Genomic DNA, 23,334 nt, shown 5'->3' on the forward strand with positions numbered 1-23,334 from the left:
TGTGTTCAACAGATCACAGCATCATCTCCTGATGTGAAACCACATAATCCTGTGGGTTTTACAAAACCTGGGAACTCCTTAGAGACACTGTAGGGCAGAGTTTCTATCAGCAGTAAATAAAAATATTTTTCAGCAAATAAAGTATAATTACCATTTCTGATTTTAAATGGTTATACATCTCAGCATTTTGTATGGTGACGTGTGTTATTTTCTTCATTACTGATCTAATAAGGAGAGGTGTGAACGACTCAAACATTGCTGGAGTAGTTAAGTAGCAACAAAAGCTGTGCACCGGAGAACATGCCAAATACACAAGTGGTTATATTTACACATACAAACACCAACTCTGTGTCGAGATACGGAGAAATCTTGCTGTCGATATCTTCATGGAGCCCTACGAGGCTTAGGAAATGGACTCACTGTGAGGGCGACCTTGTAGATTTTGCTAAAAACGCCCTTTATAAAAGTGGGGAGCTGCTGCAAGCTGTGGGAGTTCTGCTAACAAAGCTTCAGTGTAATCAGGTCTTAATTTATTGTAATCAAAGCAAGGCAGACTGTCTTCTCTAAAACAGCACCATTGTTAAACACCTTCAGAAAGTCACATTTGTATTTCCTTGTACAAAACATTACGAAGACAAGTGTTGTGACATTACAGTTTTTTATTTGTTTTTGAGTCCACAATCTGTACATGTATTTACACGGCATGAAAATGGATAACAGCACAAAATACAATTGAGGTATAAGCTCAGAGCACAGTATGTCATGTTTCAATAAATATAATTCAAAATTTGTAAACTAAGTGACCAGATAGAAGCCTCTTGTTTACTAAAACCATATAAAATATCAGTTAATCTCACGTGAGGTAGAGGACAGTTTTGTGTGTCATGTAATGCAACCACAGCAACGCTAGCAGTAAGACTGTACATCATTGGCAAAGTATTAAAAATCCTTGAATGCACTGATCGTTTTCACAGGCTTTTACTATGGTTTTGGAATAGTCATCCAACCTGTTGCCTTGAGCTAAACAGACTGGTGTTTTGCAACGACTTTCTGGAATTTAAGATAATCGTATTGGCATGTCAACATCAATAAATACTTTTGAGAGCAAGTATGAAAACACAAAAACAGATTTTGTCCATCACAGAAAGCAACGTAACTGCAACAAAATATTTTAGACCAACTTTTTATTATTTCCTAGAATTATTTTAAATACAGTATAACTGTGCTTTCCTTTAAGTGAGGTATCTATATTCGAAGAAAAAAAAATCAATTGATAATGTTACATATATTCAATTTTCCAAAAACAAAATTTTAACCATTTGCTGTGCTTGATGAAGTGCTTAAAACTCATTTTTCAAGCATTTCCCAACTGAACCACTAACTCTGGAAAAAAAAAAAAGCTAAATAATGGAAAAATCTAAATAATAGAGACACACAGTGAACTTGTCATGCAATTTGTAAGCAATGAGTGCTTTCACAAAAGCTAAAAAAAAAAAAAAGGATCTTTTTGAAATAGATTTGCAACAAACAGAAAATTCTACAAGCTTTCTGTAATGAAAACACTGATGAACACTTCTCCCACTACAAATGAGCAAAAAGATCAAAATTTGCAGCTTCTTGCTGCTTGCTGCTGACAGCTTAAATAAAACTACTGATATAGTTCAAGCACAGATTAACAGGTAGGTGTAATTACGTCGTTTGTTGACTTCACCATATTATAGAAAACTCTGTTGTGTGGATCAATTACATGAATTAAGTGCAGAAAAAATACAAAGTTGTTATCTTTGCTGACAGTCAAAATATATACTCTACAAACAAGTGAATTCTAGGAAGCTGACCATGACAGCATTTCAAGGCCAACTTCACAACTAATGCTAGGAAAGTTTTCCAAAAATTTCTTAACACATTATAGCTATCCAACCCCCAGTATAAATCAAGAATGTATGAATAAACAGTCGTGACTTCTAAAATATGGACCAAGCCGTATTTTTTCAGGCCACTGGTAGCTTTATGCTCCCACTCCACTCTTCCTACTTCACTAATTGCATTATGCCTTCACTATATACAAACGGTTTTACACCTAGGCTATTAATATATTAAATATAGAATAAAATTAGTTGAAGGATGTGAAACTTAACTACATTCACCTAAGTTCTCAAGCTAAACAATATGCTTTACAAAAACTAAACACAGACGGACTCAAGTTTGGAGATTTTGGATAAAATCTCTTTCGTCTAGGGACACATGGCTACTCTGTGAACGAGGGTTCTCTCAGACTTGCAAAATTTCTCTCAATTCTTATATTCTCTTGCTCATTAGAGTACACAAAGCTTGTGAAAGTTCTTTTCAAAAAGTCTAGGAGCAATTTAGGTATTTCAGCCTGAATCCTACTTTGTTCCAAAAGGTGCACTAAGCAACTTTGATTTCAATCTAGGTGTTTAATAATGAAGACTTAAAATTGTGAACAATTCTAGGATTTTTTTCCTAAAGACTTAATGTCACAACTATCTGAGGAAACAACTTCCTGCCTAAATTGTTGGCAACCAAAACCTGAAGGTAGAACAAACAATAATACATAAAATGAGCATGCCATGGCTAAAAGCAAGTACCTAGTGACAGAATTAGCTTCTACCATTAGGTGTGCACTTAAGTGAAGGCCCTTAAGCTCTGATTCCAAGTTCCTACATTGGGTTGTAAAATAAACCACTCAATATTAACTAGCATAAGGTAGTGAAAAAAGGTTAACATATATTTGTTCTGGAACTTGCATCATATTATTTACAATTTACTAAAAAACTATCTTTCAAAGACTGAACACACAAAATCTATGGCACATTTATGTATACATTATTACTTAAAATCAGTATAAAATTAAGTCTACACATATGAAAATTATTTATGTTATGTAAAGAACCTGAAAGTAATATTTAAGAATTTTAAGAGGATTACAATAATTTAAAATGCATCCTAACTTCAGATTGACTACATGGAATATTTACAAAGCTACTTTTTAAGTCACTTTAATAAATGCTCAATTAGCTTTTTCAGCCAGATGTTTTAGAAGTATTAGGAGGCCTTACCTGCAGCTGGAATTGCTAAAACTGCTATAAGCTGCTGGAGTTTTTGCAGCAGTGAAAATATTAGTACAAATTACGGCCACCAGCATTTTATGGGTCTGTAGCAGGAGCCAGCGAGCCTGGTTGGCGCGCGGTGGAAGCGCTGCCCGAGGCACGGACCCCGGCTGTACTGGTCCCCCACTGCAACCAGTGGCAAAATGGGAAATTGGAGCGGAAGTCACGTAACGTAGACAAGACCTGAATGAAAAGTGAATATACAGTACTCAGGTATAATAATCCCGTGAGGATGCCATACATTCGACAGCTAAGCTATAAACACTACGGTAAACCCGGTACTCCAGCCCTACCGCGTGGCCTTCTCTACACTGACAAGTGAACAAGTTTGGTTCAGAACACTGATACTGAAAAGCAGCTCCAAACGGTCTCTTTCGATCCTCTGATAATACCCAGAAGAAACTTTGTGGTTTCCCAGGACGGTGTTTCCTTATTTACCAATTTAGCTAATCCAACTTCAAGCTGCAGTGCCTAATAATCACACTTTTACCGACATTCTTGCCCACTCCCCCTACAGCCATGTTCTTGGTGTTTTTTAAAATAAAGCATTCAAGTGATCTTAAAGCAAGTGGTGAACATACAAGAAGAATAATTTATAATCATTTTGTTCCAAACCATCACTCTGCTGTAAAGACAGTCTCTTCTTTTTTTTCTTTAAGTAATAATTTGGAGATGGAGCTGAGGAAGAAGGGAAAAATGTAATCTGGATCCTCTTTTCTGATTAACATCGTCAAAGAAAAGTGTTTCATATTTTTTCACCTAACCTGCCTTAATTATCAGTGTAAATGTGACGTAGAGTCCATAGACAAAATTATATACAGTATAAAAGAATCATTCTATGACTCCATGACATTTATCATCTAATTTTTCATTCAATTTAAAGATTTGTGCAATTTTATCTGTCTCTATGATATTCAATCCTATTATACCACTAACAGAGAGATAAGGAAGAACTAGAAGTTTTCAGTTTTACTAGTTCAGAATAAAAATCGATGCTAGTAGGCTTTCACTAGTGGTTTCACCAGTACTAACTGAATTATTAAGAGAGTTATAAACCTAAGTACCTTAAAAATGTAACAGGAGCTAAAGCACAGTTTAAAATTATGTAGTGAAATAACAAAACTGCTAAGACATTTCTAGTCATCGACATAATCAGCTAACACCTGTCAGCTATATCAAACTTTTTGGAAAGAAGTGCAAAGAAGTACTTCATCTTAATCTGTAGTCATGCATTGAATCTACCAGGAATCAGACTTCTGAAGTACTCAAGTAAATGTTATATATACATAAAACAGAAGTTCTGTACAATTACACACTTTTAAATGTTATAGCTCAACGAACATGCTGTATTTCTTAATTCATGGTAACATTACCATGCCATTCAAATGTAGAAACTATCAAAATGATTTTCAAAGTGCCATATCTTAGAATTTGATTTTTCTAAGCAATTATCATCACGTCAGTTAAGGCCTGTTTTATGTGATGAAAGAAAAATCCACTAGTTAGCAAGAAGCTCAAAGTATGGAGGCTTGGGGTACCAAAGAAACCAGTACTTTTTTCTTTTCTTTTCTTTTTTATAAATATTATTTTTCTTGAAAGCACTAGTATCTGAAAACCAGGTAAGCCACTGAATCATGGAAGTTCAGGCTGGAAGGGACATTCAAAGATCATCTAGTCCAACTCCCCTGCCATGGGCAGGGACATCTTCCACTAGCTGAGGTTGCCCAAAGCACCATCTAACCTAACTTTGAACATTTCTAATGATGGGACACCCACAACTTCTCTGGGCAACGTGTTCCAGTGTCTCATCATTAAAAATTTTCTTTCTTATATCCTACCTAAATCTACTTTCTCTCAGTTTTAAAACATTGCCCTTTCTCCTGTCACTACAAGCCCTCGTAAACAGTCTGCTTTATCTGCGGTACAGAAGACAATAAAAGAAAATGTGATTTTTATATTTTAGAAGATTTCATTTTTGATTCTATTTTTTTAATTTACGAAAAAAAGCCTGTTGTTTTCTTCTTCTAGCATGGTAACCAAATGATTACTGTAAAATGCTTTAGAGTGAATGAATTGTTAAATAGCACATACTGAAAAGATCAGCTTGATTTCACGTAACAAAATTATGGGAAAAACTCATGTTGGCAAATCACTTCTGATAATCATCCATCTATTTTCACGGTGATTTTGGGTATTACCTTACAGATAAAAAGCTGCCTTTACTTTCTCCAATTAGAAAACACAAAATTCTCACTGAAACCCAAACTATTCTTGGCCTTGAAGAAATCAGAATTTTTAATTTTTTAATTTTTTATAACTGATGCTAAAATAAAGATCACCAAATATATTTTAACAGACAATGTTAAAAGGTATAGGGTCCTCAAGACTGCATTAGAAATAAACAGAAACTGGTCACTCTGAATCGTAAGTTTCTTTTTTTTCATAGTTTGAGAAACAGCAGTACAAATAAATGCAGATTTTCATTAGTTAGGAAAATCTAAAAATGTATACCTATCTATTTATTTATTTATATATATATGTATATCTTCATCTGGACTTGTCTGGCAAATAGAAATCTGTAGAGAATACTTTCTCTTATCACACAGAAACAGCTTACAATTCGATAAAAAACAAAACACCCTGTTTGAAAGACACAGTCATGCTTCCTCTTTGAATTTCTATTTTCCTTTTCCATTTTTTGAAGATTTCAAAATCTGTAGCTTCAATTCTTTTATCATCATCTCTAACTTTTCCCTTGCCTCTCGTTCTTGCCTCAGTTCATCTTGAAGCTCTTGTCTATCTGCCTCTGCATGATCCAATCTCTGTCTCAATTCTGCTAGCTGTAAAAGAGAAGACAGACATTTAATTTTAGCAAACGTATTTGTAAACATCAACTATTCAAGACCCCACTGATGACCACCCTGTGAATCAGATAAAAATATTTTTCACCATTATTTATCAGCTCATTTTCTACAGTTATCAAGAATTATGCTACACCTACTACACCAGTAGCAAATGACACCAACACTGCTTTTGATATTCTTTAGCATAAATGAAGGAGAAATGAGATACAGAAAATCCTGAACATAACCGCATTTATGTGTGTTCAAATATAAACATGAGTCTCTCCTGGATTTCTTGTGAAATATTTTGTGTTTTAATGCAGAAAATTAAATATGTTCTTAATCTTTGGAGTACCATAAATGTGAAACTTGCCAGACCGTCAGAAAGACTTAAGTAGACCAAACGATAACAGGCACTGCTGAAAAGGGCATTTCTAAGTAATTTAAAAAAATTAACCATATTTTGTTTATATACGTATAAATATTGCACCTAGATTTAAATAATTAAAAAACTATTTTAAATTTATTGGGGTCAGCTCTTTCCCATCAAAACTTCTTTACAGTGAGATCTGGAAAAGTCTGAGGAATTTTTCAACTGTGACAAAGTTCATGTCAAGTTGCTTACATGTATACTACCCTCAGTTACAACAGGGAGACTAGAAACCAGTTATCTTCTCTTCCACTGATTTACGTGTTTCTGAATCTAAAAACTCCATCTGCATTAATGATGATGTGTATCTATCTAAATAATTGCTACATGTACATCTCACTGAAAAAAAAAAAAAAACAGCTCATGAGAATGAAAAAAGGAGGAGCATACAGGAACACTGGTGTTTGCCAATTGCTGTACAACATCCTGGGCAAAGAAACTGCTGTGCTGATTTTAGAGAAACCTACTGCTCAATGGACATTAACCTTCACTTGTATAATCAGAACCATTTAAGCGGTTCTTAATATAATCAGAAATATGTAAGTAATTCTTAGACAGCACTAGCCTACTAACACAAGTCTTCTGACTCCACTGCTTTGATTATGTGGACTGGTGCAGCGTGGTAAAGCCCACTGCCTGCATGTCACAGCACGTACTACATAAGCAGGTCTCTGGTTGAGCTTTGGTTTCCAGCTGTAAGGAGAGGCTTCAGTACTGGTTATACTGCCCTGTTACGATTGACAAGGTAAAGCAGCAATTAAACTAGACAAGTCAACAAAGGAGTAAAAAAAAGGAGGAGAAAACACTTAGCACATCTTCAGGCAGGGCTAGACAGAAGAGCAAACATTTACCCAAATTCCAACCCCCCTATTTTCATTAATTTCATTTAAAGTACAAAGAGGGTTCTTCTCAGTCCACAGTTCTCAGAGAGAGAGAGAGCAACTGGCTTCAAGAAGACATCAGCTTAAAGCTGTTTTCAATGCTGTATAAGACAGCTCTGGGAAATTAACTATTGCCAGGACCTCTGTTTAACTCAGATGCTTCTGACAATTGCTTGGAACCTGGGGTCCAAAATATAGATGTGATAAATGGAAAAAAAGAGTCAAATGATATGTTCCAGATAGTTATACAACTAATAACCAAGTATACTTTCATGGAAGGAACGTATTTAGTATTCTAACATCAAAAGAAACAATCGATATATCTCCTTGGGGAGCAATCTATGGTTTTTATCCTCTAAAGAACGTAAACTACACAAGCCATACAAAACACACTATGCACGATTATCTTCACAAATTAGAACATGTTGTTACTTGCAGTAATAGGGCTTGTACCAGATGTTCGGTAAATCAGACCTTAGTCAGAGAGGATTAGTTCTGGCAGCAAAGGCTAGGAATCTGTGGAGCGGGATGTCATGAAATTAAATTCATGAGAAGGATTTATGATGCTAGTCACTGCCCTACTCCCTAAAAATACCAAAACCAGTCACTCAAGTACAGCCTGTTTCTTATTTTGAGACAATAAGAACAGATAAAACTATGATCAAATGACCACAAAGTTTTACTGAGCTTAAGTTTTAGATTTTGTTTCTTTAAAAGACTATGTTTTCTGTGACAGTACAAAGAACTTCAATACACATTTAATCATAACAGCAATGAATTTTGAAAAGGGCCATTCCAAGTCTGTCTTGGGCATTTAATGGATTTTTCCTATTGGAATGACCTCCATCATAAAGAAGCAGTAATAAAAGTCAAAAAGAAGGTGAAAGAAAAAAATACCACCATAGGTTATGATATTTGAACCCAAGAGGCAGGAATAGGGAGAAACAAAAATCCCCAAAAAATGTCCAAAAGAGAATTCTTGATCAAATACTTTGATAGAGCACAGAAGGGGTTTCATCAGATGGTACAGAAGATGGTACCACCAAGGAACACAAAGAGCAGCAAGGTATGCTACTAACCTGACACAAAGGCAGTCAAGAGGTTTGGTACTTCCCCCTCCCACCCCCCCCAATAAAAAGAAGAAAAAGATTAACAGCTTATTTCTATAACTAAAATGATGTTTAATCCTGTAACACGGACAAGCCTACATACATTAAAAACATGACTTGTTTGAAATGAGAGTATTACAGACCTTATGTTTAAGATTAATTATTTCATCAGCAATATCATACAAGTATCTGAAATGGGAACCATGCAGCACCTGACAGGTGAAGTGTTTCTGTAAGTTGCATTCTCCCTCAGTTTCAGTCCAGGGAAAGGGAAATAAACATGCTGTCATTGTCGCTTATTTTGGAGTTAGTCTACGGCATCAGAAGATATGGAGAAGACGAAATCTTACAATGGATGAGCAATAACTTTGCAATTTACTGATACACTTCTCACCTGTGCAGCATATTCCGCTTCTTTGTCTTTTTCTAAATTGGTGTCACAGGTACATTTTTGCTTCATCACTTGGTCCAGTTTCTTCTCCAAGTCCCTCTGTTCAAAATAAAATTCTTCCATTCTTTGAGCATGCTCAGTTTGTAAAGATTCAAGTTCTTTTTGTAAATTCTGCTGTTCTTCAGTTAGCTCCTTCATAGCTTTAGAGTTGCTTAACATTTCCACTTCCTGTGGAGACAGATTACATACACCTTGGTTCTAACACCAGGGAAGTAAAACACTAGCCTTGTAATTTAAATGTGTATCTAGAAACAACGAGGCCAAAAAGAGCACATTTATGTTAAGGTAACGATAGCCTGGTAATGGTACTTATCTACTTATCAGTGCTGGCATGGAATTTTGTAGCAAGCACTTAATTCAATATAACGACATCATTTATACTTTCAAGTACACGGAGCTTCCAGAAACAGATCCAAAACATCCAGCAGTGAACCTCAGAAAGCAGTAGCACTAGTTTACTAAAACATACTCTGAAGATGAAGAGGTGCATCATCAGAAAAAAGAAGTGTGTTTGGTTTCTTTTTCTGTTAACATTAAGACCTTTTGAAAAATATCAAAATATACATATATATATACATATATATATATAAACTTCTCTCTAAGCTTTACCTCCAAAAGCAGAACACCTTAAAAGTAGCAGCCCTGAGACCCTATCTGACCTGACCAATTCTGAGCTTTATGTTAAAAAAAAAAAAATAGGTCTGGGTTATGAATGTAAGCAGCCAAGACAGTATTTACCTAAGTTAGTACAGAAAATAGAAACGAGGCGAAATCACAAATGAACACCAATTTCTAATGCCATCCATTATTAAAATGATCAATAAAATTTCCTAAAAACAAGGTTTATCAAATAGAAATAGGAAGGTGGTATTCTTGTTACGCATGCCAATGATAACATTGTTCCCAGGATATTGATGTCTCCATCTTTAAAATCCTAAAAATTGAGAAATTTTTAGAGGACTTAAAACTGTATTTGCCAAAATACTTATATGTTCGGAAAATATTTTAAGGTAGTTTTCTTGTGGATAAAATAAAAGAAGTTCAAACACAGTAGTTACAAACTAAAAACACATCAATTATTAGTAAACTCTAACCTAATAAACACATAGGACATTAAATATTTCGTGTCTGGATTCAAGCTGGTAGAAAACCATCTGTGTGTTCTGGTGTTTCTACATGAAAGTCACCTGTGAGATTGATTCTAGAACCAAAAATCTAACATTAGTTTTCTGTAGACAAAAATTAAAGGTATTCAGACTGGCACTGTACCATTTGAAGCTGCTGTTTCCTCCGCAAAATAGTATTTAGTTTTTCTTGCTGTTTGATGTAGGTTTTCATTACTTCTTCCATGATCCTTCCCTTGTCATCTTCACAGCTGATGTCTTTCATGAGAGTGGGGGACAAGGTTCTCACATGACCTACTTCAACACGTTTAGAGTCTCTAGTGCTTTTGGTAGAAATGCGCTCGGATTTTCCACCTCTTGCAGACTGAGTTGACACAGGTGGATCTATAGATAAAAGAAGAACACAGCATAAAAATCACACGAAACTAAGCTTAGAGTGAAAAAAAATGCAAAGGGAACTGAAGATTAAGAAAAGGTCAAAAGAATTTTTGGAAAACTGAAGTGACATGGAAATGATCAGAAAATACTGGGTTGGTGTTGAGCTTTCCAAAATTATATGCTATAAAAATTGAAAAGATTTCAACATAATTTTCTTTACAGTTTATCCACTCACCTAAACGTTTATGCTGTTCCATGCCAGTTTTCAAGTCAATTTTTTCCTGTTCTTCAAGAGAAAGCTCTGGATAGGAGGCAACTTTTTTGTGCTTTCCGCTACTGAGCTTTTTCTCTGACTGTCCAGGTGAAGATTTAATTACTTCTGAAGCTTTGACTGCTGTTTTTGCAACGTCCTTGTATTGTGATGCAAGGGATACGTTTGGGGCAACCACTTTATCACACATATAAAGGTAGTAACTGCAACGGTAGAACAGTACAATCAAGCATGAAAATGTGTAACAAATGATGAATGAGAGCAGTAAATTTAATTTAATCTGATTTCAAACAGTAAAAGTTCCAATGAAAAATAAGCATATCCTTTCAAAATTTTTCCTACGCAAAAGGAAATAATGACCTACTTCATCTTTACTGACTAGATTTTCTAGACACAGTTTTACGGCCATCAAAAAACGGATTTTTCAAACATGACAGATTAAAAAAATCATATAAAAATCACTTGAAGTCTTCATTTAAATGCAAAGAGTGAAATTAGAATGGCACCAGATCCAGACTCTAGCATTTTCATAATCCTCATATTAGCAACGGAGAATGGCGGAAGGGATCAGTGTAGTGGAAATGAGCAAACTGCTCTTTAAACAGCAAAGCTGTGTGCTGGCTGTGCTGGGGCGGACCCGAGACCAGCATCAGACGACCTTTTTTCCCCATGTGAGTTTACAAATCTGTCTGGATTTTCACAGCTCCTGACTTCTGGGAGAATTTGTCTCTATTTCCCTAACCTAGCCACTCAGCTTTCGTCTAGTACAGAAGGAAAAACTGCCAGATCTGTTAAGGACAGTGCCAAGATAATTACTGTCATGACGTTGGAGTCAACACTGCTGCCTTCACCACTTTCCTTCCTCCTGGTTCTGAAGGGGGCACCAACAGAAACAGCAAACAGGGACCATCTGAAATGTTCTACCATTCGCGTGTCTGCATGGAACTAGTGCGTATTTGTGTTGCTTTGATGCATGCTGCTAGTCAAAAGAGCCTGATCTCACCCATACAAACTAAATGCGTTGCCCCGCAGGGATGCAGGGTAAGAGGTACTTCAACAAAGACTGTTTCTGTGGTTGATGCAGAATACAAAGTGCACACGATGTGAAGGACATGCACTTGGTTTCTAAAACCAGGAAACTAATCAACCAACAATTCAGCTGCTGTCATTGTTTCAGGGTGGGATAAAGTCTTCACACAGTTTTTGCAAGCTTTTTTTTGAAAGAAAATTAAGTTGCACTCATGGTAAATAGGCCCTATGCGGCTTTTCACAGACATGAGTTACGTTATAATAGGAAAGATTAAAAATTAGCTTCTGCCATTTCTACTCTGAGAAGGGAAACTGTAATTACATTTCAATTTTATTTCCTACTGAAGAACACTCATACATCACAACTTGAGTCCCGTACCAATAATTCACTCATAAGCAGTTCATTAATATTTACACTAAGAAATGAATAAATTAGGTTAGGGTTCGATTATTCTTCCTAACAGTTCAGGTTGCAAGCACATATTTTTTTTTCAGTTGAAACTATCTTTAAATAGTTAAAAGAATTTAACCCGTGCATACGATGCTCAGAGTTCTGCACAGGAAATTCAGTTACCTGGGATGGAAAAAGGAGGGTGGCTGAGGTTCAGTTTCTGCTTCTTGCTTTATAACGGGATACCACTGGGATAACTCTAGGCTCTGCTGTGAATCCACCTAAAGCGAAGAAAAAAGAAAAAAAAAAAACACAATAAAAACCAGTAATTGTGCCTGTAACAGACAGGCACATGTTATTCACATTTTAATCAATGCTTCTGAGTGGAATGGCACTTACTGCATTAATACGTACAGACAGAGTTGGGCAGAAGCAGACAAACTGGGGTACCGGAAAGCAGACAGCCTTTGGCAGAGGTACAGGGTGATGCAAGCACCAGAAGTTTCTTCCATCTCCAATTTCCCATTATGGGTAAAGGAGCAATGAAACCGAAAGAAAATCTCTTTACAAAGCTACATAAAAACTCTGCTGAGATCTCTGCCAGGGACATGCTACAAGTGCTTGCGAGAAGCGGAAAGAGGATTCCACACTTCCAAGGCTTGTATGAGCCTCTGCAATGAAGTATCCACATCAGAGTACGCGCTTGCCAGATGCTTTACTACAAAATGAATAAAGCGCAAATGACTGGTGTTAGAGAGAAGACCGCTAAAGGAAGTTAGGACCTCTTATTAGAGATCTGGGCAAAGCCACTGCAGTAACCTGACAACTCCATTCCCTTTGCAGTAACAAACAGGATTACTCCGGGTGCATCAGAAGACATCAACTTAGACAAACCTTCTGTGCGTTCCGTATTCAGGCAGCAAGTCTTGTCGTTTGTCTCAAGAGACATTTCTGGAGTTAACCACGGCGGCCACCTCGCGGCCTGAGAACCGAGGTCAGTTTTAGTGCAGCGACCACCGGAACTGTGGCGACGCCAAAGGCTGTGCCACAGCGCGGGAGCAACCCGGACATACCGAAGGCACTTCCACGGTGAGCAGGCGGGCATGATGCCACGGAGCCCAGAACTCGCCAGAAAACAAGAAACTCGGTGGCAAATGCACAGCCTACAGGTTTCTTATTAGCACAAAACTGTGTGAGTACAGTAGGGGAGGGCCTGCATTGCCTACTGTTAAAGTACCGAAAGCAAAAGCTAAGTACACTGGGAGGTGAGTAAGCTTGGAGTGCAATGCTAAGGAGAGAGGCAAGGCACAGGATCGCATTTGGAATGTCCCAAAGACTTAAGAGTTTAATTAGAAATTTATTATTACTACTTCAGGGCTTCTTGTTCTTCTTTGGGTCTTATTTTACAGATGAACTACTATTTTCCTTTATTAGTTTTCTCTCCAGAAGGCAGGGATGGACCAAGACCTAGCCAAGGGGGACTGTGTGTCCTGCTCCCTCCACGATGACCTCAAAGACACGGTGACAGCTCTGAGGAGCAACCGCTCAGCAAGTGGTGAGAAGGTGACAGAGCAGCAAACGCAATATCCTGTACACAAATTTGCCCAGGAGCGTAAGAAAATGTAATGTCTGTGTGTCACATCTAACAGCTCTCTCACACACGAATGAGGGAAAGCCAAGACTTGCCAAAGCAGCGCCAGCTCCCCCAGGACAAGGAAGCAGAGGCTGTGATCCAAACGCTCCCCTATTAAACTCTTCTAACCTTTTGTACTTGCAAGATGAATACCCGTGAGACCAAAAAAACAAAAACAAGCCCTCCCCACCATTTTATCTTTGCTAAAGTTTTCTGAGTTCTTCTCTCATTCTGATTTCATGTGCTGCTTTAGAAGAAAGAACTATACAGGCGTGCAATGGGAGACTCCAGAAAGAGGTTTGTTTGTATTTCATTTGTAGCCGTCCACTCCAAATGACTGCTACTGTTAACTTGAGCTATTTTTTAATCCCTATACAGGAAACTGAAAGATCTCGTGGTCAGAAATCTGCTACCATAAAGCAGGAAGCAAGCAGTGTAATAGGTGTGACTCTGGAAGGTAATTTCCACAGATGCACGCACTACGCGACAGTTTATTACCTGTACTGGCATTGCAAGGACAAAGATTGTCACGACAGCCTTTATCAGACAACAAGCAGTCTCCTCGCTATGAGCTCACCTGCATCTCTAAGCACTTCAGCATGTGGAAGCATGCCATATTGCAGACTTTCGTGGAAATTTTCTGATAAAATCCCTTACAGCAGACCGGCACAGCTGTAAAAATACTTGTTACTGTAGTAAGCCCTTCTGCAATACTACGTTTTGAGGAGTTTACACTGAGAGGTGTCAAATACCCTGCACACCTTTCCGGGCCCACTGATCCAGCCTGCTCCTGCCGCTGCTCCTCTGGAGTCCACAACCCAACACCCAACAGGCACAATGGATCAATCAAACCAGCAGCCAGCAAGTAGACATTTAAATGACCAATAAACTAAAAAGAAACACAGCGTGGGGCAGGAACCATTTCAGAACATCTAAGTTTAAATTATGCACAATAAACTTGTATATTCTGCGAAAGCAAACATCTCTGATGGCATTCCCTGCACATCTCACTTTCATCTACTTCTTACTCTCTGCTCCCTACCAAATATCCTCTTAAAAACTTATTCCTTGAGCGTAACATGATTATTTCCCCAGCAAAGTTCACCATTTATCTGGTGCTTGTCTTATTATTTAAACTGGGGAAAAAGAAGCTCTGTATTTTTGAACCACACTGCAGACTTGCAGCGGTATTTTAGGAAAAAATACTATGTCTATTATTAACCATTGTCAAGATACCGGCCTACAGCTCATTACTTGGACTGCTTAAAACCCCCTTCTTTTGGCATATTTCTCTGTACAACTGGTTTAAACAGAAAGCTGGTGCTGAACAAGCAGACGCTGGGCTTCTAAATAGCGACTTATCGATGCACCATTACCCTGCACGCAAAGTCATGAGACGGGTGGTTGGCAGGCTAGGTGGCCATACACCACGAGCGTGTGCGCTGGTGTAAACATAACAAATGAAAAAGTAATTCGTAATACTTCGTTTTCAAGCTCCTTTCTGCTGTGCTCAGCTGCTGCAAGGCATCCTGCATAAAACATACTCAAAGGTCAAAAGGGAGAATGAGTATTTCCGCAACAGTTCTGAACTTTCCAAAGCCTGCCTATTTGAAAATGGAAAAAGGACCAACAAAACCAAACCAGCTTGAATGAAATTACTCAGAGCCCAAAGAGGAAAATTACAGCACCTGTTCATCAAAATTGTATTTCCATGGTGAAGCCCTGTCATAGATTTAACTTGGGCTTGATTTGACAAGCGTTCAACATTTACAAAAGGCAAGCAACGTGCTTCCAAACAGCATATTTACGTGTGAGCAGAGAAAGATTCAGGAATTCTACAAGAGCAGGCCAACTTACTTTGGACCGACTTCTCTTCTGGTTTTTCTCACTAAATTTCTCCTTCATTTCCTCCAAGAGATGCTTCAGCTCCTGCTCCTCTGACGTCCCTAAGTATTTTTGGTTAATGTGAAGGTAGCAGTGCCACTTGGCTGACTCAAACCCCCAGTGGCAGGTCCTCTTGTCAGGGGATCTATGTGAGTGCATCACGAATGTCTGGGGCGAAAACATCCCGTAGCACTCCAGACACTGGATACAGGGGTCGTCCGGCGCAAGGTAGAACTGAGGTGCAAACAAACCCTGGCACTTGCCCAGGCATTCATGCTCTACTTCAAAGGCACTGCCAGTCTCTTTCAGTTGGGCCAAGGTGTTCTTACCGGGGAGAAAACTGCCATTTTGGGGAAAAGTGCGAGGGCGTAGTAAAGCATTGCATAGTCTCTGAGCATCAGTCAGTGTAATTAGCCCACAGGAGGGAGCGTTGAACGGAAGAATTCCCAAAACCTTGAGAATATGAAGCTGGTCAGAAGTGCACCTTGAGCAGTATATATACAGTTCATCGCACACGGTATTAATCTGTTGCAAAGAAAAGTCGCGGAGAACCGAATTCAACACTTGAGGCAGGCAAAGTCTTTTTTCCCCTCCGACTTTGAAGCAAGAGATGGATTCCCCCTCCAGTACAGTCTGAGTGAGCTCGGTGGAACTGTCTGGAGGAATGAGCAGCGGACCAGACAGGATTTGTGGCGACGGAAGAGGCAGGAAGACGGTGGGAGACATACTTTCCTGGGAATAGCGAGCTGAAAAAGCCGCCGGTCCACCCAGGGAGCTCTGGCTGCTCAAGTGGAACTGTGCCAACGTGTGTTTCAAACCTGGATTTAAATTCAAAGGCTCAGAGATTGAAGTACTGTTTGGCTTGGCATTTTCCCCATCAGCCTCCATAGGAGTTTCATCGTATTCGTCCAAGTTTTCCTTCTTTATTGCTGGCAATTTATTTATTACGACTCGCACTTGGCTATTTACGTGCATTTCTGTCATTACTTTTTTGAACGGGGGACTCCCGTCCTCCTGCATCCCCGTCCTCTTCTGGTCTGAAACCAGACCTAGCGGGAAGTTTGTTTGCGGGCTTTCCATCGCTAAACACCACAACTTTAATTAATTAAAGTCTCGAGCGTGCATTTTCCTGCTGGTTTATAGAAAAAAAAAAAGCAAAAACAATCTGAAGTGATCTCGATTACCTCCGGCACACCAGGTTTTGCATTCCTTTCGGTAAGAAGTTAATTCTTCAGTCTCCAACGGGAAAAACCGTGACCCATTTTGCACGTAGTACTACAAAATTAAGACTGGAGAGGTTAGACAATTTTTTTTTTTTAAGTTTTATAAGTATTTGTTCGATTCTCTTCTATAAAAAACACTGTGTATAAGAAAGGTTATGCTTCACGCCCCACCGCTGTTTCACACAATAGTCTAGAAGAGCAATTTAGTAAAAAAGGAGTTGATGGAGGAGCGGCCATCCTCGATGGGTTCTCCTTTAGAAAATACACAGTCTTCTGCAGTAAGTCTCTAGGTACTGAGGTACAAAAGGCTCACAGACCTCAGCCGGAGCACCGCCGATCCCCTCCGCACGCTGGGCTCCCGGGGCCTGCTCCGCCGCGCTGCCAACTCCGGGGGGCCGCCGGGCCGGGCCGGGCCGGGCCGAGGCCGGGGGCCAGAGGGGGGCAGGCGCCGGCCACCACCGGGGGTCCCCTCCCGCGGGGCTGTCTCCGCCGCACGTCCCGGCTGGCCGCCCTCACCTACCGGCGGCGCGGCTCAGGGCCAGCGGCTGCGCCCGGCGGCGCCGCTCCTCCACACACGGCCTGCGGGGAGACACACGGGGGGGGGGGGGAGGGGAATCAGCGGCGGCCGGGCCCCACCGGCACGGTCCCGTTGCCGGTCCCCGTCCCCTCCCCGCTCCCCTCACGCCGCACCGACCCACCCCGGAAGGCCCCGGTGCCGCCGCCGCCGCTCCAACCCCCCGCCCCAGTCTCGCCTCGCCTCAGGCCGGCCCCAGCCCCCTCAGCCGCTGCTCCCCCCCCGCCCTCCCGGGCGCGCCCCCGCCTCCCTCACCCGGCGCCGCGGCGGCCCCGGCAGCCCGGGAGCGGTGCAGGCGCCGCGCACGCGCCGCCGCCCCCCTCCTCGCTCCCCCCCCCCGTGACCTCACTGCGGAGACGGCGGCGGCGGCGGCGGCGGAGACGCGCGGGCACGAACCCGCCGGGGGCGCGCGCCGCCTCCCTCCCTCCCTCCCTCACCCCCCCCTCCCTCCGTCTCCTCCCCGCCCACCGTCTGGGGCACGGCGGGAGCCGCCGCCGGCGCCTCACGCAGAGGAAGGAGGCTGCCCTGCCCCCGCCCGGCACGGCGACAAAAAAAGTATAAAACGAAATAAAAGCAAATAAAAGGAAATGAAATGAAATTAAAAAAATGGTATTTGGGTGTTTGTACTCGGTGTTCACCCAGCCCTCAGCGGCGGTAGCTCCCTGCGCGGGCGCTGAGGGCCCGGCCCGGCAGCGCGGGGCCGTGAGGGAAGGCAGAGTCCCCCTGAGGTGCCGGCGGCCGCTGCTGTCCCCGGGCATGGCCATTCCCGGCCTGGTGTCCCCGGGCGTGGTCATCCCTGTCCTGGTCACCCCGGCCATGGTCACTTCACCCCGGCCAGGCCCTGTCGCCGTGAGGCAGCCGGGCGGAGAGGGGCAGCGTTGTAGAGCAGGCGTCAAAGCGCAGCATGGAGCCCCCGGCATAAATCAAGCCCTTGCTTCGTTAAAAGAGGGGTTTACATGAGGAGCTTCTCCCTGCTGCATGGCTGGAAGATGCTCCTCAAGGACTGCTTAGTCCTTGTCTGGCTTGTTTATAAGTTACAAGTTTGCTGTGTGCGCAAGGAGCCCAAAGCTCTCTGGTTTACACCTTTGTGAGGGCAACGCTGCGGCTGACTGACCCACTTTGCCGTTGCCTTTCGCCCTGTGCAGCACCCGACATGAGCACACTGAGAACAAAAGCATGCAGCACAGGGGAAGGGGTGGCTGCACATACACCAGGCACCCCCTAAACCCCCTGCTCCCTGCGGTGAGCGGCCTCGGTCCTCTCCTTTCCTAGCACCAGGCTGGAAGGATGATCACAGCAGGAAAAACAAAAGTTACCTTGCTGCTGAGCGGTTTACAAGCAGAGGATTTGGGTACGCTTTAATCTTTGACTTCGCACCTTTGATGCACTCAGGTTTCTTCAGGGCAGGCTGGGCTGAGTGGTGCTCCAGCCTCAGGCAGAGCGGCTTCGCAAGGCACCTTTTAACTCTCTTTTAAAATACCACATCCGCTGCAGTATCTGCAACGCTTCCTTCTGATGATGGCTGGGCAAGCAGAGATCCAGGATTACTCTAAAGCATATAATTGCCCCTTATATGTATAAAAAGAAGCATAAGCTCCTTTTCACATATTGCAAACTACATATATTGCTTGCGCACTGATAGACAAAGTACTGACTTCTCTGTTATCATTCCCCTTGGTGTGAGACACTATTTTGTTTGCAGGTTTTGCCCTTGAAGTTAACATCTGCAAAGAGAAAAAATCTTACTGTATGCTTGCACATCACCTAATGCAATCCTGGAGACACATGGTGCTTTATATTGCAAAAACAATAAATTGCTGGCAGTTTAAACAGTAGAACAGGGTTTAGAGTAACTGTGTCAACAGCTGTGCCTGGGCTTTTAACAGTAACAGTGATCATAAAGACAATAATGGTTATATTTATTTTTTTAAAGCCTAGAGAAAACCACTTGACCTTTCTATTGTTAAAGAATTTGAGTAGAGATGAAGGAATCATAAATCTGAAGCAGAACACAACCTCCATTTTTACGTTCAGTGGAAGGTGGTGTAACAAGAAGGATCATCGTTTTACTGTTGCCATATTGCAGAACCCTCAGGCAGAAGGCAAGGCTTTCCTACAAAATGAAGGGGTACCAAAAAAGAAAACTTAATTTTGCTGAGGGATATAAACCTCCAAATTACTTGAAATTAAGTGTGGTCTCACTTGGAGCTGCTTGAGGTAGGCATTTCGTAGAATGCCTGTAGAAAAACATTACTTCCCTTTTCATGGGCTAGAGAAAACAGAAAATGAAGGGAAAGCATAAATCTCTTCCATTCCATGTAGGCCAAAGAAAAGATAAAAGCTTCCCAAAAACTGAGGCCAAGATTTAATCACAGGGAAGAACACAATTAATGGATAAATTCATTTTTTTCCCTTTAATACTCTACTATTTGGCCTTTTCCAACCTCATTTTGTTTCTCTGTTTTTATTGTAAATCACTAAAGATTGACTCAGCCCTTCCTCCGGGAGCACTTATCATAATAGCTATTACCATTATGGGAAGGGCCTTTTTCCTTCCCTACATTTACCCTACTACTTTCTAGCTCCTGTTGCCAGACTCAGTCCCCTGTAGCAGCAGAATCACAGCTGAAACGTCTACACCTGAAAACATCTGTCTCTACACATTACTTGAGTTTCATGAACTGGAAGCTGATCAGGACTGATAACTTTGTACTTTCCAGCCACTTGAGACTTACCACAAATAAGATTTGTGTATTTAAGGAAGTTTCACAGATGTTGGTCCATAAAACTATTCTTGGCTCATCTTTGCATCTGATTGCACTTGATCTAATTTAGCAACGCACAGTAATTAATAAATACCCATCATTCCACCTCAACATGCAGTTTGATATCTACGTTTGTTGTTTGTACATTTCAAAGCACAGAAGTGTTATAAATACGTTTAAATGAATTCTAACACTGTGCAGTGTGTAGTAAGCACCCTGGTACTTCTCATAAATGCTGTTCTTTAGCCTGCAGCAAAACAGAATTACATATGACTGTGCAAGCATTGGTTCTCTTTTTGGCTGCTACATCAAACACTGCTGCTACATCTGCAGCATTGCCAGAATGGAAATGAGAGCAAAGAGTAAAATTAGTGATTCTGTGGAAGGATTTTATAAATACTGGTATTTTTCTCCATTTAAACAGTACAAGAGATTCCAGCCTTACATGAAAACATGAACTGTTTTTGCCCAGGGTAGGGAGGATGCATGTCACTGAGGGGGATACAAGCAAGCTGCATGTGGGTGGATATTACATCTTTTATTAGACCTACTGATGTAGGAAGCTTAGGAATTCAGCATCATCATTTCATTTGGGTTTTTAAAAGTTCTGCACATTTTCCATTTCAAATTGCAAATTCTGGTAACCATTGTGCTGTAATAATGTTGCTATAAGAGCTATAATAATTAGGCAACATAAGAAAGTTTGTAGGTAGAGGACTGTCTAAAATATGTTAACTCCACCTACAACTTTTACTGTGGACTGTGCAAAGCAGATCCAAAAGGAACTAAAACCTGAGTTACAGACCCTTGCAAGATATAATCAATTGCAATAGCAGAGCATAGGAGGGATCTGGCTTTTATTACTAACTGTTCTGAATGTTCAAATTCTTTGGAAACTTAAAAAATTAACCTTTAAAGTTGTCTTAAAGCGTAATTCACAAATAGCACCTTCACTGGTAGGCTTCAACACCTTTGGTTTAAAACCAAGGCAGCCTGTACAGAATTTTTGTCTTTAAAGTCAGCTCTAAGGAAGAACCATTATTATTTTAAAAAGTGATTTTTCCTTTATAATTAAAAAGTGACTGTAGAAGTTTCATTTTCAGTTAGAGTAAAAAGCGAGGCATATATAACATATGGTAAACCACAAGGCTTCCCAGAAAGTATATAATTTATTTCATACATTTCTAAAATAATACCAAGCAGGACACATGCAAAAATACAGGCCTCTGAAATATCGTGAAATCAAAAAAGTATGTTTCAAAAAGAACAGGTCCTGTCCTCCTCGCACACATACCTCTTTTTGTTCCTTGAAGGTCCCCTTTGGCAGTCTCTTGGGTTGATCCCTTGCACCTCTTCCACTCACGCACTAAGAAGAAGAGCAAGTGAGACAAACTAATCTGCATTTCTAAGTGCAAATAAAAATAAATCCTCTAAACAACTGCGCATAAAATGAAGTACCAAAGAACATATTACAGCAAAATGAAATAATCTTTCAGTTGAGCTGGTTAACACAGGCAAAAACTTGTTTGTCACACTGCTAAGCATGTAAAGAATTTTGTCACAGTTTAATGGATAAGATTTAAGTCGCATATTTACAAACAAGTTTCTGTTCTGACAAAAGGAAAAGCAATGTGTTTTTAAAAAGTGTTCCCATATAGTCTCTAAAGTTGCAAAAGAGGACAATTTAACACTGACCAGGGGGAAGGAAGTATTCTCTGTAAAAATGTGCATGCTGCTATCTTCAAAGAAAAATAAAATAATTTTAGTGGCAATTTTTAATGGTAGGTTGTAGTACTGAAGATATATTTGTGAATATATTTGTGAAACCTACTACAAGAGATTAATACAGACGAGATGCTGTATTAGAGATACCCTATTACACCCCATGTTGCAGAACTCAAAAAACTGATAGATTTTAGCACGATCCATATCTTACAGGACAAGTTACTTTGGAAACAGTTATGAACAAATGCTGTATCTAATAAATATTGTGAACTCTGACCTAATTTCTGCATCTAAAATCATGGTCAGAATGTAGGTGTTTAGCTCAATGCTTCAGCACCCAACCTAAGAGGAATATAAGCTCAGCCACTTGGTTCAAGCTTAGAAGTCAAATGCCTGCACAACAGATTTCCACTTCTATTTCTGTCTGAAAAAGCCCACAAAAGATGAACGTATCCAGGAGATGGATGCCTCCCTACCTTTAATCAGTGGTGATTAAATACATAATGGTGAGATCACACATCAAGTGTGCCTCTTAGATTCCTTAACACAAGCAGAAAAAAAAAAAAAAGCACACTAACTGAACTCCTCAAGAAAATACAAGATAAGGTAAAATTTCCTTCTTTTGAAAGGGGCTCCAAGCCCCAACTCCCTCCTCTCAGGAAAACACCACGGATCATATACAATTTCAGATACCTTTCTTGCTTAAACTGCTTTGAGAACATCCATCGAGGAGTGAGAATGCACGGTTAGCAGTTATCAAGCACATACAGCTGATGCAAGCTAATAATTTCTTTCATACAGTGTCTTAACATAAACAATTGCTCAGACTGAGCAGAGAGCAGTTGGCCACCAAACTGAACAGAAACAAGAAGCATGCGTGGGGGAAGGTCAAGTATTTAAGATATGCAGCCATCTGTACGTAGCATTTGTTTAGGACTGCTGCTACATGCTTTTACTAAGAAGCCAGGCTGCAAGAGGAAGTCACTTTTAAAATGCAGATACACAGGCATTAATACACAGATATAATAAAAATGCTGCATCTGTAACAGGGTACGAGGTAAGTGCCCTTGCCGCTGTGTCAGAAATCTGAGAATATGTGGGGAGCAGTGAAAGAAACAGAAGTCAGACAGAGATAAGTGCAATGATGACAGCATTGCTCTGAACCATAAATCCCCAGCAGTTGAAACGTCTCAGAAGCTCCAGCTGGAAGAGGTCCTTGGTCAAATAAGCTAGAATTGCATTTTAAATTTTACTTGAAGGCTTTTTTTTTTTTGGTATCTGCACAGCTGACTGAAGCCTATGTTAGTTTTGTTTCATCACTGGTGCTGGAAGGAAAGACAGAAGTGACACGGATGCTTTTTCTCCACAGAGCGCGATGAATATAAGGCTGCTGAAGCACATTAGGGAGGGATCTGCATTCCAGCGTACAAGACGAGTTTGGAAATCATGGGCTGGCACAGGTATATTGGATAGTTAAGGGTCTTCCACGGAT

The 23,334-nt window shown here is 40.5% G+C and overlaps 1 protein-coding gene across 6 annotated transcripts; it reads right to left on the reverse strand.

The window, feature by feature from the left end:
• Positions 1–649: 649 nt before the first annotated feature.
• SKIL (SKI like proto-oncogene) lies at positions 650–23,242 on the reverse strand. Of its 6 annotated transcripts, XM_050712514.1 has the most exons (9): positions 22,536–22,554; positions 21,412–21,483; positions 18,669–19,076; positions 15,529–17,357; positions 12,222–12,319; positions 10,583–10,821; positions 10,115–10,353; positions 8,789–9,013; positions 650–5,971 (listed from the first exon to the last, which is right to left on the reverse strand). In XM_050712514.1, the coding sequence occupies exons 4-9, from the start codon at positions 16,633–16,635 to the stop codon at positions 5,810–5,812; spliced, it is 2,070 nt and encodes a 689-aa protein (XP_050568471.1). In that variant the 5' UTR covers positions 16,636–17,357; positions 18,669–19,076; positions 21,412–21,483; positions 22,536–22,554; the 3' UTR covers positions 650–5,809. The 6 variants fall into 6 exon arrangements, with proteins under 6 accessions (XP_050568471.1, XP_050568472.1, XP_035413141.1 ...); XM_050712515.1 differs by having other exon boundaries at positions 18,669–18,874; positions 21,412–23,242; XM_035557248.2 differs by having other exon boundaries at positions 18,730–19,076; positions 21,412–23,242.
• Between the last annotated feature and the right edge of the window lie 92 nt (positions 23,243–23,334).

The sequence above is a fragment of the Cygnus atratus genome, chromosome 9, assembly GCF_013377495.2.
Source record: "Cygnus atratus isolate AKBS03 ecotype Queensland, Australia chromosome 9, CAtr_DNAZoo_HiC_assembly, whole genome shotgun sequence".
Taxonomy (NCBI): Eukaryota; Metazoa; Chordata; class Aves; order Anseriformes; family Anatidae; genus Cygnus; species Cygnus atratus.

Bases quoted from the DNA above. Each gene is read 5' to 3' on its own strand.
- SKIL (XM_050712515.1), bottom strand. From the start codon at position 16,635: ATGGAAAGCCCGCAAACAAACTTCCCGCTAGGTCTGGTTTCAGACCAG. The intron at 10,354-10,582 runs GTGAGTGGATAA...TTTTATCTATAG, and splicing joins GGAACAGCATAAACGTTTAG to ATCCACCTGTGTCAACTCAG. The intron at 9,014-10,114 runs GTACAGTGCCAG...CTGTCTCCACAG, and splicing joins GGAAACAGCAGCTTCAAATG to GAAGTGGAAATGTTAAGCAA.